Source organism: Camelus bactrianus, chromosome 14, assembly GCF_048773025.1.
Source record: "Camelus bactrianus isolate YW-2024 breed Bactrian camel chromosome 14, ASM4877302v1, whole genome shotgun sequence".
NCBI lineage: Eukaryota > Metazoa > Chordata > Mammalia > Artiodactyla > Camelidae > Camelus > Camelus bactrianus.
The window spans coordinates 27,551,750-27,564,423 of NC_133552.1; the positions used below are offsets into that span (position 1 = coordinate 27,551,750).

Consider the following 12,674-nt stretch of genomic DNA (forward strand, 5'->3'; position numbering starts at 1 on the left):
AGCAACGTGCTTGGACATACATTTCAACAGCATCACAGCTAAGCAAAGCATCATGATTTTAAAATTATGACATTTGGGAAGCCCTAACGGAATGCCCCAGTTAAAATGAGAAAACATTTGTATTAAGGAATTTTAGCTCCACCCAGGGTAATTATCCCCTTCCTTCTGTAACTGTCAATTTCCTCCCCAGCCCAGGAGCGGCTCTGCCCAATTCCACAGTCTCGGCTCCAAGTCCCCGTTTATGATGATGAAACAGATGAGGCAGTCGCGGTGACGGGGTTTAAAGTTTTAACAGTCTCTCCGCTGGAGTCGGCAGCTGGCACCAGAGCCACTCAGAAGCGTCCTTCTCCGCCGGCAGCCACAGAAATGAAAAACCATCGAGGGTGGAGCAAACTTTCAGGGAGTGTCTCCTCAGCCCACCGCCCCTTCATCTGGCTCCTCCGATTGGCTGGTGTAGGTGTTGACCGCCCAATCGCATTGGAGCGTCCCTCGCGCCGCTCGGCGATGCCGCCGCCGCGCATGCCCATTCGGGACCTGTCTCTACGCCTCAGTCCTCCAGACAGCCAGAAGGGCGCCTGCAGGCGGCCAGTGGGTGCTAGGCCTCGTAGTGCCCGTGGCAGCATCAGAGGGCCGCGCCGGGACCTGGACGGGCCCAGTGGGAGAGCGACAGGAGAAACAAGCACCGACACAACTGCCCGATTTTCCCATGGCCCTTAAGCGCAGCTTTTCTCGGGTTGACTCATTTACTTGCATTGTGGCGTGGGACCTGGACAGTCAGATTTGGCAGTGGGGAGTCGAGGAAACCTGGTTATGCATTTTTTTCCCCTTTGCATCCGGGCAGATCGAAACGGGGAGTGAGTGGAGCGAGTCTTTCTAAGAAAGTAAACTTCCCTCCTTTGTAGAGTGGGCTGGGAACACCCTTCCTCTGAGTTTCCCGGTAGGAAAGAGGGCCTTAGCGCCGAGCTGGAAGCGCTTTCCCGCCGCCTCCCGTCCGCATCGGCTCTAGCTCTGTGCTGCCCTCTCTGAGGTGACCGCCTGTCGGCGCTGGAAACGCGGACTTACTTTATGCTCTACAAAGAACCGCCCCACTAGTTTCCGAGGTGTGCAACTCGGAGAAGTGACCCCAAACAAAACGTAACCGGCCTTGGGCGGAGAGGGCGACTCGGGGTCCTTGCCGACGGTCTGGCCCAGACCTGCAGGCCCCGGCCGACCCCGGCGGATCGCCGCCTCCGGCGCGCTGCAGCCTCGCAGCCCCACGCCAGGCCGGCCCCTGCGGCCGCTCGGAAAACGCGGCGAGCGGAACCTGCACGCGGAAGCGCCGGGCGCACTGAGCATGCCCAGTTGTAGAGCCGACCAGAGGAGTTTTTTTCTTTTCTTTTCTTTCTTTTTTCTTTTTCTTTTTTTGGGGGTCTCAAGTAGCAGGCCTCCCCCCACCCCCACCCGAGCCCCCCACCACCCCCGGCTTAAGCAGCTACCATGGCCGAGGTCTCCAGAGCGGCGTTGTCCCAGGCGGGTTGGTAAGTGGCGAGTCCCGCCGGCCGCGGGCGCGGGCCGGGGCCCGGAGGAGGGTTGGGGGTTGGGGGCGGTGGGGTGCGTGTCGGGGTAGGCGGAGGCCGCCGCCCGCCCCCGGCCTCTCCCTGGGCCCTCCGGGCCGGCTCCGCCCCCGGCGCCACGCGGAGCCGAGCGAGTCCCCCAGCTCCCCTCCCGGCGGCGGCGGCGCGGCCTGGGCCGTGGGTGCGGGCGGCGGGCTGAGGAGAGGCCGGGGGCCGCGGGCCGGGCAGCGGCCCAGGCCCGAGCCGCGCCGCCCCGGGGAATTAGTAGCGCGGTCGCGCCGCCCCTGGGAGGTACTGCTGCGGCGGGACGAGGGGACGCGAGGGCGAGAGAACCAGGTGCAGCGGAGAGGGACGAGCGCGGCCGGAGCCCGCGGGCCCGCGGGAAGTCGAGGGCAGAGCGGAGCGGAGCTCAGCCCGTGCTGCCGCTGGGCCGCCTCTCCCTTCTCCTTATTCCAAAGTGCAGCACGGAGCAGGGGGAAGCTGCCCTCCAGCTGCCCTCCGCGGCACACACACAACTTCTGAAGCTCAGAATGACCGCATTGTCAACTCCTGTGGGTGCTCCGGAGAACTTTTCTCGAAAGGATAGCCGTGTTCTGATTTTTAAAGACGTTTCGTGTCATGATTTTAGGATCTGAAAACAATAAAAAAAATTATGCAGCATTAAGCTGTTTCTGGAACTTTGGCCATTTGGGTTGAAAACATCCAGTTTAATTCAGTAACGCTTTTCCAGGCCTGCATAGGCACAGGCTGGGCTGAGAAGTGGGAAGAAGGTTGAAGATTTGCCTCTGCTCTCTGAAAGTTCACTATCTTAGTGAAAAGAGGAGAGAGGGAGGCCTTAAAACAACAATTACACAAACAGGGGAGACAGTGGCAAATTGTACAAAGGAGCAGGCAAATGTGGAATTGAAGAGGAAGGAGAGTTAGTTTCCTAGAGAAGTGGGTTTTCAAAGATGATGAGGAAAAGACAGTTTCTAAATACAGAGCCCCTGGACATGAGGCACAGAAGTAGGAAAGGGCTTATTGGTTTGCAGCGCTGACATTAGATCCCTGTGGTTCCTGGATGTGGAACGGTGTCCAGTGAGAATTAAGACCTTAAAAGTTTGGGGCCAGATTATGGACTGCAAGTATCTAAAGGATGGATTGGACTTTGTGAATAAAGTTTTTGATTAAAGTGCTGTTATAGCACCTGTGCGTTGAAGACTGCTTCTGGCTCTACAGGCACCCCATTTTACTGGCAAAGAGATAGAGGCATAGAACTGTTAAAGTAACTTAAAAAATGACACAGCTGGAAAGTGATGGAGCTGAATGGTGAGCCAGAGGTCTGGTTCCACATCTAGTGCTTTTAAATGTTATTTTTCTTAACAGTTTTTTTGCATAGAACACAACATGACAAACTAGAGTTAAAAGCTCACCTTTTTCAGTTTTTTTTGAACATTTTTTATTGATTTATAATCATTTTACAATGTTGTGTCGAATTCCAGTGTTCAGCACAATTTTTCAGTCATACATGGACATATACACACTCATTGTCACATTTTTTTCTCTGTGAGCTACCATAACGTTTTGTATATATTTGCCTGTCACCTTTTTCAGTTTTATTTTTGTTCTTTTAACTGGAATTTCTACATACAGTTTCTTTACCTCACAGGGTTGTCTTGAATAATCTTGGATCACTCTTCTATTTGAGTTTTTCCCCATTCTTCTTTAGGTTGAGCCTTAGTTCTTCAAACTAGTTGTATGAGTTCATTTACAAGCTTATTCTTTTACTGCTTTCCAACATGATTCCCCTGACTCCTACCCCCCCATTAGAAAGGCTAATCTTGTTATTTTGGTTCCAGACTCATACTAAATTGTTCTTCCTTGGACTCTAAAATCCTTAAGGGTGGGAAACTGCATCTTTTGTTTTTCTGTACCACCAGGGAGCTCACTACATTGTAGGTTCTTATTAAAGTCTGATATGGTTGACCTTGGATGCAAATACCCCTGCCAATAAGAATTCCCTAAACAGGGTCTCTCCCCAAGTTCCTTCTGTCTTTGTTACTTTTTTATAAATTCCCCTCAATGTTATATTGTAACATTTGCCACTTTGTGTTGCAAATTACACATTTACATGTTTCTTTCATGAGACTGTTGCTTTTGTACAGCAGGGACTCCCAAAGGTAGGAGTAGTCTGTGGGGCTCATAACACTGTCTTTCTAGAAATTTGGGAATTTCACGAAATTCCTGATGGGTATTGAACAGGCTAGATTGGTGCTGAAGAAGACAAGATGTCTTAGTCTTACAGGTGGCTTATTAGACTTATCTTTAAGTAGAGATTTTTTTTATATTAACATGCAGAGAAGAGCACTGGAAGGAGAATTTCTCAACATAGAACAGCTTTGACCAACTCATTCTAATTCTGACATCCTGAGTTTCCTCTGACTTTTGGGATTCTCTGTTGTTACCAACAAAATCATTGTTCTTAGTAACTTGGTCTATTCACTTAATTACTTGTAGGACTTCAAAAGAAATAGATGTTAAAACACCTAAACAATTATTATATATTCAGTCAGCTTCACCTAGTAGGTTAGGGAAATATTTAGTGCTGAAATGTGATCTTCACGGGGTTCAGGTAATTTATATTGATTGATCTATTATTACAGTTTATGTTTTTCTTTGAGCATTTTTTTCTTTTATGTCTTTAATCTTTATTAGAACTCCCACAAAAATCAGTATTTTAAAGTATAACTCCTAACAGTAGCCACTCTGATAGCCTTTACAGTAATTTTTTTTCCTTAGTGGTCAGTAGCACAGAAAGTGTTAGGTTTTCTTGATTTGAACTTAAAAGTTTCAGATTCTTCTGCAGTATGGGAAATACAGTAACTGTGTTTAAATATTACATGAAATGGTATATTGGTCCTTTGTAATGCTTCCTTATATACATGGAATAGCAACTGAGCAAAGATACTTGACTCTACATTTGTCTGGATAACAGATTTATGTAACTCTTTGCCTTTTGTTTTTTTCTCTTTGGAGAAAATTTCCTCAAGGGGGAATTGTATATTTCTACTAACCTTTTGGATTTTTTTAAAAAAAGAAATACCAGCTTTTCAAAAATTTTTTTTTTAAAATAAAAAGCATGTTATGGGAACATAATCATCTGTTTATTTTTGAAAAGGCATTTTCCATAGAATTAGTGAATGTATAGCTTAACTCCCTCAGTGTGCAGATAAGGAAACTTAAACACTGGTATCAACAATTTGCTCAGAGTTGTAAGTGGCAGAACCAAGAATAGAGCCCCAGTGTCTGGAATAAAGATCCAGTACTTATTTCCACAAGCCCTGGTGATAACTTCTAATTTAAATTGTTGGTCAAGTATAACACATTTTACAGTTTGAAATTGGATTAAAGCACTTTGCGATACGTAAATTTACTCTCTTCTTCGGGAAAGATAAGGTGCTTATTCTGAAGAGTGATGATATTGGAATCAAAGAAACTTTTACCATTTCACCTAATTGCTGATTAGGCTTTTCTGAAAACCTGGTTAATTCTGTTTTTTGAAGTCGAAGATTATCAGAAGAAGTAAGGCACTATGTTGTTTATTTTTGCCTTATATAGCAGTTCTGAGTTGATGATACTGTAAGGTAGTATTAGAAATAGTGTATTTACATTTTACTCTGAAAGAACATATTTTCTTAGAAGCCCTAGGTTTATAATATCCAAGATTAACCTGGTTGTGCTTTGAGGATTTTGTTTGTTTATTTGTTTTGTGGGTAGAGCAGAGATGGAGGGGAAAGAGAGGATGAACACAAGGGTCCCCTTCTTATCTTGTCCCGCCTGAATTTCACCTTCCCTTTTGGGTTTATCTCTCTTTGATACTGATATGTTTGGACCAAGTGTGTACCAAACTCCATTCCCTTTGTTTCACCTTTGAACAACTAAGAAAGGCTACAGGTGTAGAAATCTTTATCAACACAGTACTAGAGAAGAGTATTTATTGGAAAAATAGAGAAAAAAAGAAGCACAATGGCAGTATTAATTATTATTAATTAAGTATATATAATTAAGAATATATATGTATATATGTAATTAAGTATTGCTAATGAATGGCTCTGTTGTCTTGAGCAACCTGCCCTGTCATTCCACATGTTGCCTTCAGAGCTGCTCCAGAGAGGTGGAGCAACGTCAGGACCTTTTACTGGAATTTTTAATTCTTAACTCTTGACCTGTCCACAGATGGAGAGCTTCTTTTCACATTCCATTACCTAAAAACTTCCTCCCAAACACATTAATGATCAAGACGAAGAAAGTCAGATTCCTGTTCTGTAGCCTGTCCCTGTGCTTTTCTTGTTTGTTTTCTGAGAGGCACACCTTTCCCCCAGGAGACTGCTGGTGAATGAGCTCAGCCTTTAAGTGAGGAACAGCTTTTGTAACATCATAAATATAACTACACTTTTATATAATATACTGTTGATAGTAGTTGTGCATAAGAGTTTATACAAAGGGTATCAGAGGTTTTGCTCCCTCATGTTATTCCAGCATAACTCTTAGGCATAGGTATACTTGTAAAGAATTTTGGTAGTTCTTTATAAGGTTGTGTGTTAAGTGCAGGATTTTTTTATTTTCTAGAATTATAAAATACTTTATCATTACACTTTGATATACATGTATTCTTGGCACTCTCTTGGAGAGAATTAGAACCGTTAAAACACTTCTTAGATGAAACAGAGTAATAGATCATGCTGAAGAACTCTAGAGGAAACCAGTTACTTTATATTTGGTTTTCAGGATAGCTTACTGGAGACATTTTTCCATTTTGAAATATTTCCTGTTTCTTTAATGAGCATTTATAACTATCTCTTTGGTTTATACTATGCAATTATAATGTTCAAACGTAATAAGTGTCATCGACCTGTCTCAAAGCATGTTACATGTTACCTGGTTGCTTCTGTTGATATTGTAAACTGCCAAAAACGACTGGATACTCTGTTAAATTAAGCAAGTTTTCAGGTTTGAAGCTGCTGTTTGCAGTGATTTTTTTTTTCTTTTTTTGGTGGATAACCTATAAATCTAGTTTCAACTGCTTGTAGACTTGGCTAAGCAGTAAAGCATAAAGGGGGTATAAAAAACTTGCTACCTCAGCAAGTTGAAGATAATTTTCTCCCCTCACACAGCAGCATTTGCTAAATCAAGTAAAAATTGCACAGTAACATTTCAAGAGCCATAAAAATGTAACTGTATCTTTTTTTTTTTTTGGCTTTTGCTTTCTCCTTTTGACAAAAGGGAAATATTGGCATTTTGACATAATGTTACGGTTAAGCCTCATCTATCTAGAAATTCTGGCTTTTTGTAAGGTGTAGGATCTGGAAGTAGCTGTAGAACAAACATTTTACCTCTGGATAATTTTTAGGAGAAGCAGACGGCACGCCCAGCAATGGAAAATTTTTCGTGTAAAAGTTGAGAAACATTTGTGAAGTCATAGAATGACAAAGAAAAGCAGAGAAGAGAGGGCAAGAAACGGGTGGTGATAAAGTAATAACAAGGTGTCAAAGCTAATGGTAACAGAGAAGCACATTAGTGATGTAGAGAAAGGAAAGACCCAGGTTGTGCTCTGGGGCTGGACAGAGCTCACGCATGCTTTAGTACTGTAACCCCTGCAGGTGTCACACCCCTGCTTGATGGGTGTGTCTGTGTGCACACATGAATGCTTCTCACACATTTTACAGTTTTACAACCTTTAACATAGAGACAAATAGCTACCCTCATCTCAGTGTAGTGCTACTGAAGGTGTATCTTTATAACAGTAAATCTGTCTTTGCAATAATGAGAGAAATATATGACCTTATAATGTGTATACTGAAATACATATTCTAAGTATTTATGCCTCTTATCTACAAGGTACATTGTTTGTTGTTGGGATGATGTATAAGACAGGCAGAATTTAAACCTATTATATACTGGTGTTTTGCTTCCAGAGTGTTGTTGAGAGCAGTTACCCAGACTTGGGAAGCCTGGAAGGCTTTCCAGAACTAATGATGTATAAGCAGGCTATGTTGTTTATGCCATCTTAATATTGTGTTTAGTCTTTGTCTAGGAACACAAACAGTCATTCAACAAGTAATAATTGAACTTCTTGTAGCAGACACTTTCTTTTAGTATGATCAGATAGTGAAAGAGAAAGCCATTTATTACATATTCTAACATATTGCATTTGTAAAATATACTAGAAAGGAAAAAGGACGTGGCTCTGTAAGAGTTTATAAAAGTGAAATTTGGTGTCTTCATGGTCAAGAATGCTTCCTTGAGATTTGGAGGATAAGTGGGAATTAGATTAAATTAGGGGAAAGCAGCATATGCAGAGATCATATGGCAGTAGGGAGCATGGTGAGTACAGAGGACTGAAGTACTAGTATTAGCGCAGGGCAAGACGGAGAGGTGGTGTAGTGAGATGGGGCTGGGGGATACCCAGGGACTAGATCATGTAACGTGGGCCTTGCAGGTCATGGGAAGTTTTATTTTAGGCAACAGAAATCAGTTGAAAAGTTTTATTAGAGGATGGTTAAAGTAGGAACATCTTAATTAAATTTTGAGGTGTCCTTGCATTGAAGAAAATGGATTGGAGCTAGGCAGGAGTAAATGGATGGAATGTTGATGATAATTGAGATGGAGAGCAATAGATTGATTTGAGAGATATTTAGGCGGTGAAACAGAATTTTTTGATGGATTGGATATGGGAGTGAGAAAGAAGGAAGTGTCAGGGTTGACTTCTTGGTTTCTGGCTTATATACTCGAATTGATTACAGTACAGTTATTTAGGGACTATCGGGAGTGGACTACATTTCTGATGGGTGGATCTTGAATCAAAGTTGGACATTATTTGAGTGTGAGGTGCCTCTGAGTCATCTAAAATAAGATGCCAATTGGGTGTTAGGAAATACTAATCTTGCACTCAGAAGACAGAGTTAAAGATACAAATTTGTGGTCATTTGAGTGTAGTTGATTGAAGCAGTGTGTGGATGAGATCATCTAAGGCTGCACTGTCCAGTATAATAGACATTAGCTATAAGTGGCTACTGAACACTTGAAATAGGTCTAGTCTAAATTCAGATGTGCTGTAAATGTAAAATACACAGAGTTTGGAAGACTTAGTACAAAAAATAAATGTAAATATCACATTAATTGTTATATTGTTTATATATTGAAATAATATTTTTAATATATTGTATTAAAATACATAATTAAGTGAATTTCACCTGTTCCTCTTTACTTTTTAAAATGTGATTACTAGAAAATTTAAAATTACATTAAGTGGCTTGCATTATATGTCTGTTAGACAGCAGTGATCTATGATCTAAACACTAGCTTTGAATAGGAAGAGGCTAGATTCAAGCACTGAGGAATTTCAACATTTTTATTAGCTTCCTAGGAGCTGCCAGAGAGGGGGAGAAAGCATTGGAATGTATTATGAAGTCACTGACCTTTGTGTCAGAGAGTGTTTTGTCTATATTCTCTCCTAGGAGGTTTATAATGTCTTGTCTTATACTTAAGTCTTTTTTTTTAATTTAATTTTTTATTTTCTTTTATTTTTGGGGGAGAGGTAATTAAATTTGTTTATTTATTTAAATGAATATACTGGGGATTGAACCCAGGACCTCATGCATGCTAAGCATGCACTCTACCACTGAGCTATATATACCCTTTTCCTCACTGACCTTTCTAAGAAGAGAAAAAGGACATATATCTAAGAGTTCTATGGCAAGATTATTTGATTAGGTCAGTGTTAATTTATTGACTTGCTGGTATTAGAGACTGAGAGCAGTTTTAAAAATATTCCTTATAAATTTAGGTATCTGGAGGTCTTTTTAAAAAAAATTCTCCCCAAAACTCCTCTAAATATAAAATGCAAATAAAACTCATTTGCAGCTTTTCAGAAGACAATCTGTTGTGGATATTAAGTGAAGATGTTAAGAAAAACATTCTTATTTTGCTAAGTTTGTGGGCAGGACATTAAGTTTGAAAAATACCTACTATGAAACATTAAACATAAATATTGATGAAAAAATTGCTAAGTAAATTAAGCCAACATTTTATAATGAATTTTGAATTTATTCCGTTTAAGTATTGTTTTGAGAGAGAAATAGTGACGTGTGTAAGTTTAAGTGTCCGGAGAGTTAATAGATAATCATGATAGAGTTAATGAAATAATTCTTCCTGTTGCTCTAAATATATTCTGATTCTATATTTAAAGAAATAAATGAATATTTGGCTTTTCTTATTAGTTAAAATAGTTTGATTGATGCCTATTATTTTGTAAGCTCCTGTAAGGCAAGGAGCTTACAAGTCTTTTCATATTACTTTAGTATTCCTAGCATTTAGCAGAGTGTGAGGTATACAGTAGACACTTAAATGCTTGTAGAGTGAATGTTAGTGTCATTTAATTAGTCTTGGTATCTTTCATTATACTGTTTTTGTGTTGTCCAGGAATACGAAACTTCTTCAAGCTTCTTATGGAGTAGAAAATTGTTATTTCTGAAATGAATGTTGTGAAATGAAAAAAAAAAGTTTTATAAAAATGTAATCTCTACAGAAATGCCTATACACAAACATTTCTCTATTGATAACATTTCTAACTGAATATAAAAACATATACTTACAGGTATGTATTTGTGTTCAGTTAGATGTAGATTTTGAAATATGTTGATAAAATTTCTTTGCTTGGGACAACCAACTGTTTTGTAGGGGCTTTGAAATGTTCTCTTTCAAAGCAATGTTAATAGAAACTGTTTTCAGAAGCTTATACACCTATGTTTGTCCTAGATCCTAATTATTTCTTTATACATTTGATATTTATGAAATATGGTACTAATTTTTACTTGTCTTTTTGATATTTTAGAATTACTTGTTAGCCAGGGAACCCTGATTAGAAATGTGTTAGGATGATAGATTGTAATTCATTCCGGGGCCTTTGATGAGGCAAGAAAGTGGGCGTTAAGGCACTTTGTAGTCTAGTAAACTGGCATAGGGTTCCAGTCCACGTGAAGACACTGCCAAGCACACATTGCCCTTTTGTTGTTTAAATTATGAACACCAAAATGGATCTTGTTTATGTTACTAGTGAGGACACAAAGCGTGTGAAATAGGCTCCTTCTCAGTATCCTTTTTCAGTTCACCATACTCGGAATGGCAGACACTCACTAGTGGCCTTTTCCGCCTGAGCTGAGGGCCTAAGTTGGTATGTAGGGGCTTCTAATCCTAGAGTTTCACCATGATATTTTGTCCAGGCTGCCTGCTGATTCCTTAGTCTGCTTCACTCTAAATTATGAGTAATAGTGAGATTTCCCCAGGATTGTGTGTATTTGACTTTTTTCCTCAGTTAGCACTTATGCTCCATCTGAGTTTTCTTTGCTTGCTATATTTTGAGGTTTTATGGGATCAGGATGTACTTCTTCCTTATTTCGGTGCTGCTGATAAATTTTTTGACTGCTTTTTCTGGTTGTGCTTATTTTCTTTGTTTTTGCTATTTTTTCTCTTGTTCATTTAATTAGTTACGCATTCATCAGAAGTTCTTAAAAGCATATATTACTTAGGTGTTTCTTTGATAATTAAAATTGATAAATAATAAAAGTGTTTTGTATACCTAATTAATTGCTATACCAATACAATGAAATTTCAGTGCTCTTTTGTGTGTCTGTGTTTACATCCTTGTTTTTGCAGAGTGATTGCTCAAAATAACATGTAACTTTGTTGGTGTATATATCTAGCTGTTCTTTGCTACCCAAAGACAGCTACCATTATACTCATTAAAATTTCTGCCAGTTACAAAGATTTCCTTTGCAGTGATAGTTCACAATTCTAATTGTGAGAGATATCTTCATATAATTAGATGTAGTTTATTAACAAATAGAGAGTTTAACAAATTGAGATTTTGATTTGACATCATGAAATAGATAATCTAGTGTAGTGGTGTAGACTTTAATGGGTACAGGGTAATGAGAAAGGAATTAATATTTGAGTGATACATGACAGAAATCATCTTGTTCATGCTGAAGTCTGATTCTCTGGAAAGAGCAATAGGGCCTTGAAGTTTTTGCCAGTTTATGCTTATGTAAATAAGCATTTACTCTGATATTATTTTAATTAAAATGGAAAAATTGGCCAAAGATACATCCTTGTAGTATTTAAAAAACTGCTCTGTATTAGTCAGATTGAAGGCTAGGCTGGTATGAGAGAGACGCCACATCACAGAGGGCTAAAGAAGGTAAGCTCATTTTCCTCTGTCACAAAACAACCCTGAGTGGTGGGGATTTCTGCTTTGTGCTGTCATTTAGGGACCCAGGTTCCCTCTATCTTACTGCTGCTTTGTCCACTCACCCCTGCTACTTAAAGTGAGGGCCTCACACCAGCGGCATTGGCATTACCTGGTAGTTGATTTGTAACGTAGAATCTCGGTCTCCATTACAAATTTAGTAAATCAGCGCCTGCATTTTAACAGAATTCTCCCAGTGATTCTTCTGCGCATTAAAGTTTGAGAAGCACTGCTCCAGGGCACTGTCATTGTCTTCCTGGCCATGGCAGCTCTACCATGTCTGGGTTTTAGCTGACAGGAAAAGGAGTGACAGCAGGGAGCCTTAGAGTCCGTTCTCTTGGGGGAATGGTGGCACACACTGTGTCCTTGGCTTCCAGGAGCTTAGGCTCACATCTGCCCGAAAGGGAGTCTCAGAAACGTGTTCAGTGATTCTCAGATTATCTGCTAGTTTTTAAAATACCTGTTTTTTCACAGATCAGTGCTTTTGTAAACTAAACAATCTGTCAGCAGTGTCAGATTGCTCTAAAAGTTTCTAAATGCTTACCTCAGTTTCTGTGCTTATCCCATCCTGGAGCACTAACAAAGAGTTTGAGAATTGGCACTGCACTGGTGTATGGACACGTGGGCCATGTGTTCTACCTGGACACATTTTGAATTTTTCACTCAGTGATACTGTTCAAATTATGGTAAAGTTGCATGAATTGGTATGAATGAATGAGGCACTATTTTTTGGCCTTTCATACTTTTTGATTTAATTTACTCATCTTCTACTTCAAAAATTGTGTTATTTTTAATGATAATCATGTTTGTAAAGGACTTTTCAGCTTGCAAGTCCC

General features: G+C 40.2%; 1 protein-coding gene across 2 annotated transcripts in view; it reads left to right on the forward strand.

Annotated features, from left to right (window-relative positions):
* Positions 1-1,364: 1,364 nt before the first annotated feature.
* Positions 1,365-12,674, forward strand: part of TDRD3 (tudor domain containing 3) — a 151,087-nt gene continuing 139,777 nt past the window's right edge. Inside the window, exon 1 of one of the 2 annotated variants that reach the window (XM_074378261.1) lies at positions 1,365-1,517. In XM_074378261.1, coding sequence (XP_074234362.1) covers positions 1,477-1,517 — 41 coding nt within the window. In that variant the 5' untranslated portion in view covers positions 1,365-1,476. The remainder of the gene's footprint in view (positions 1,518-12,674) is intronic. The other variant, XM_074378262.1, reaches the window with a different exon arrangement.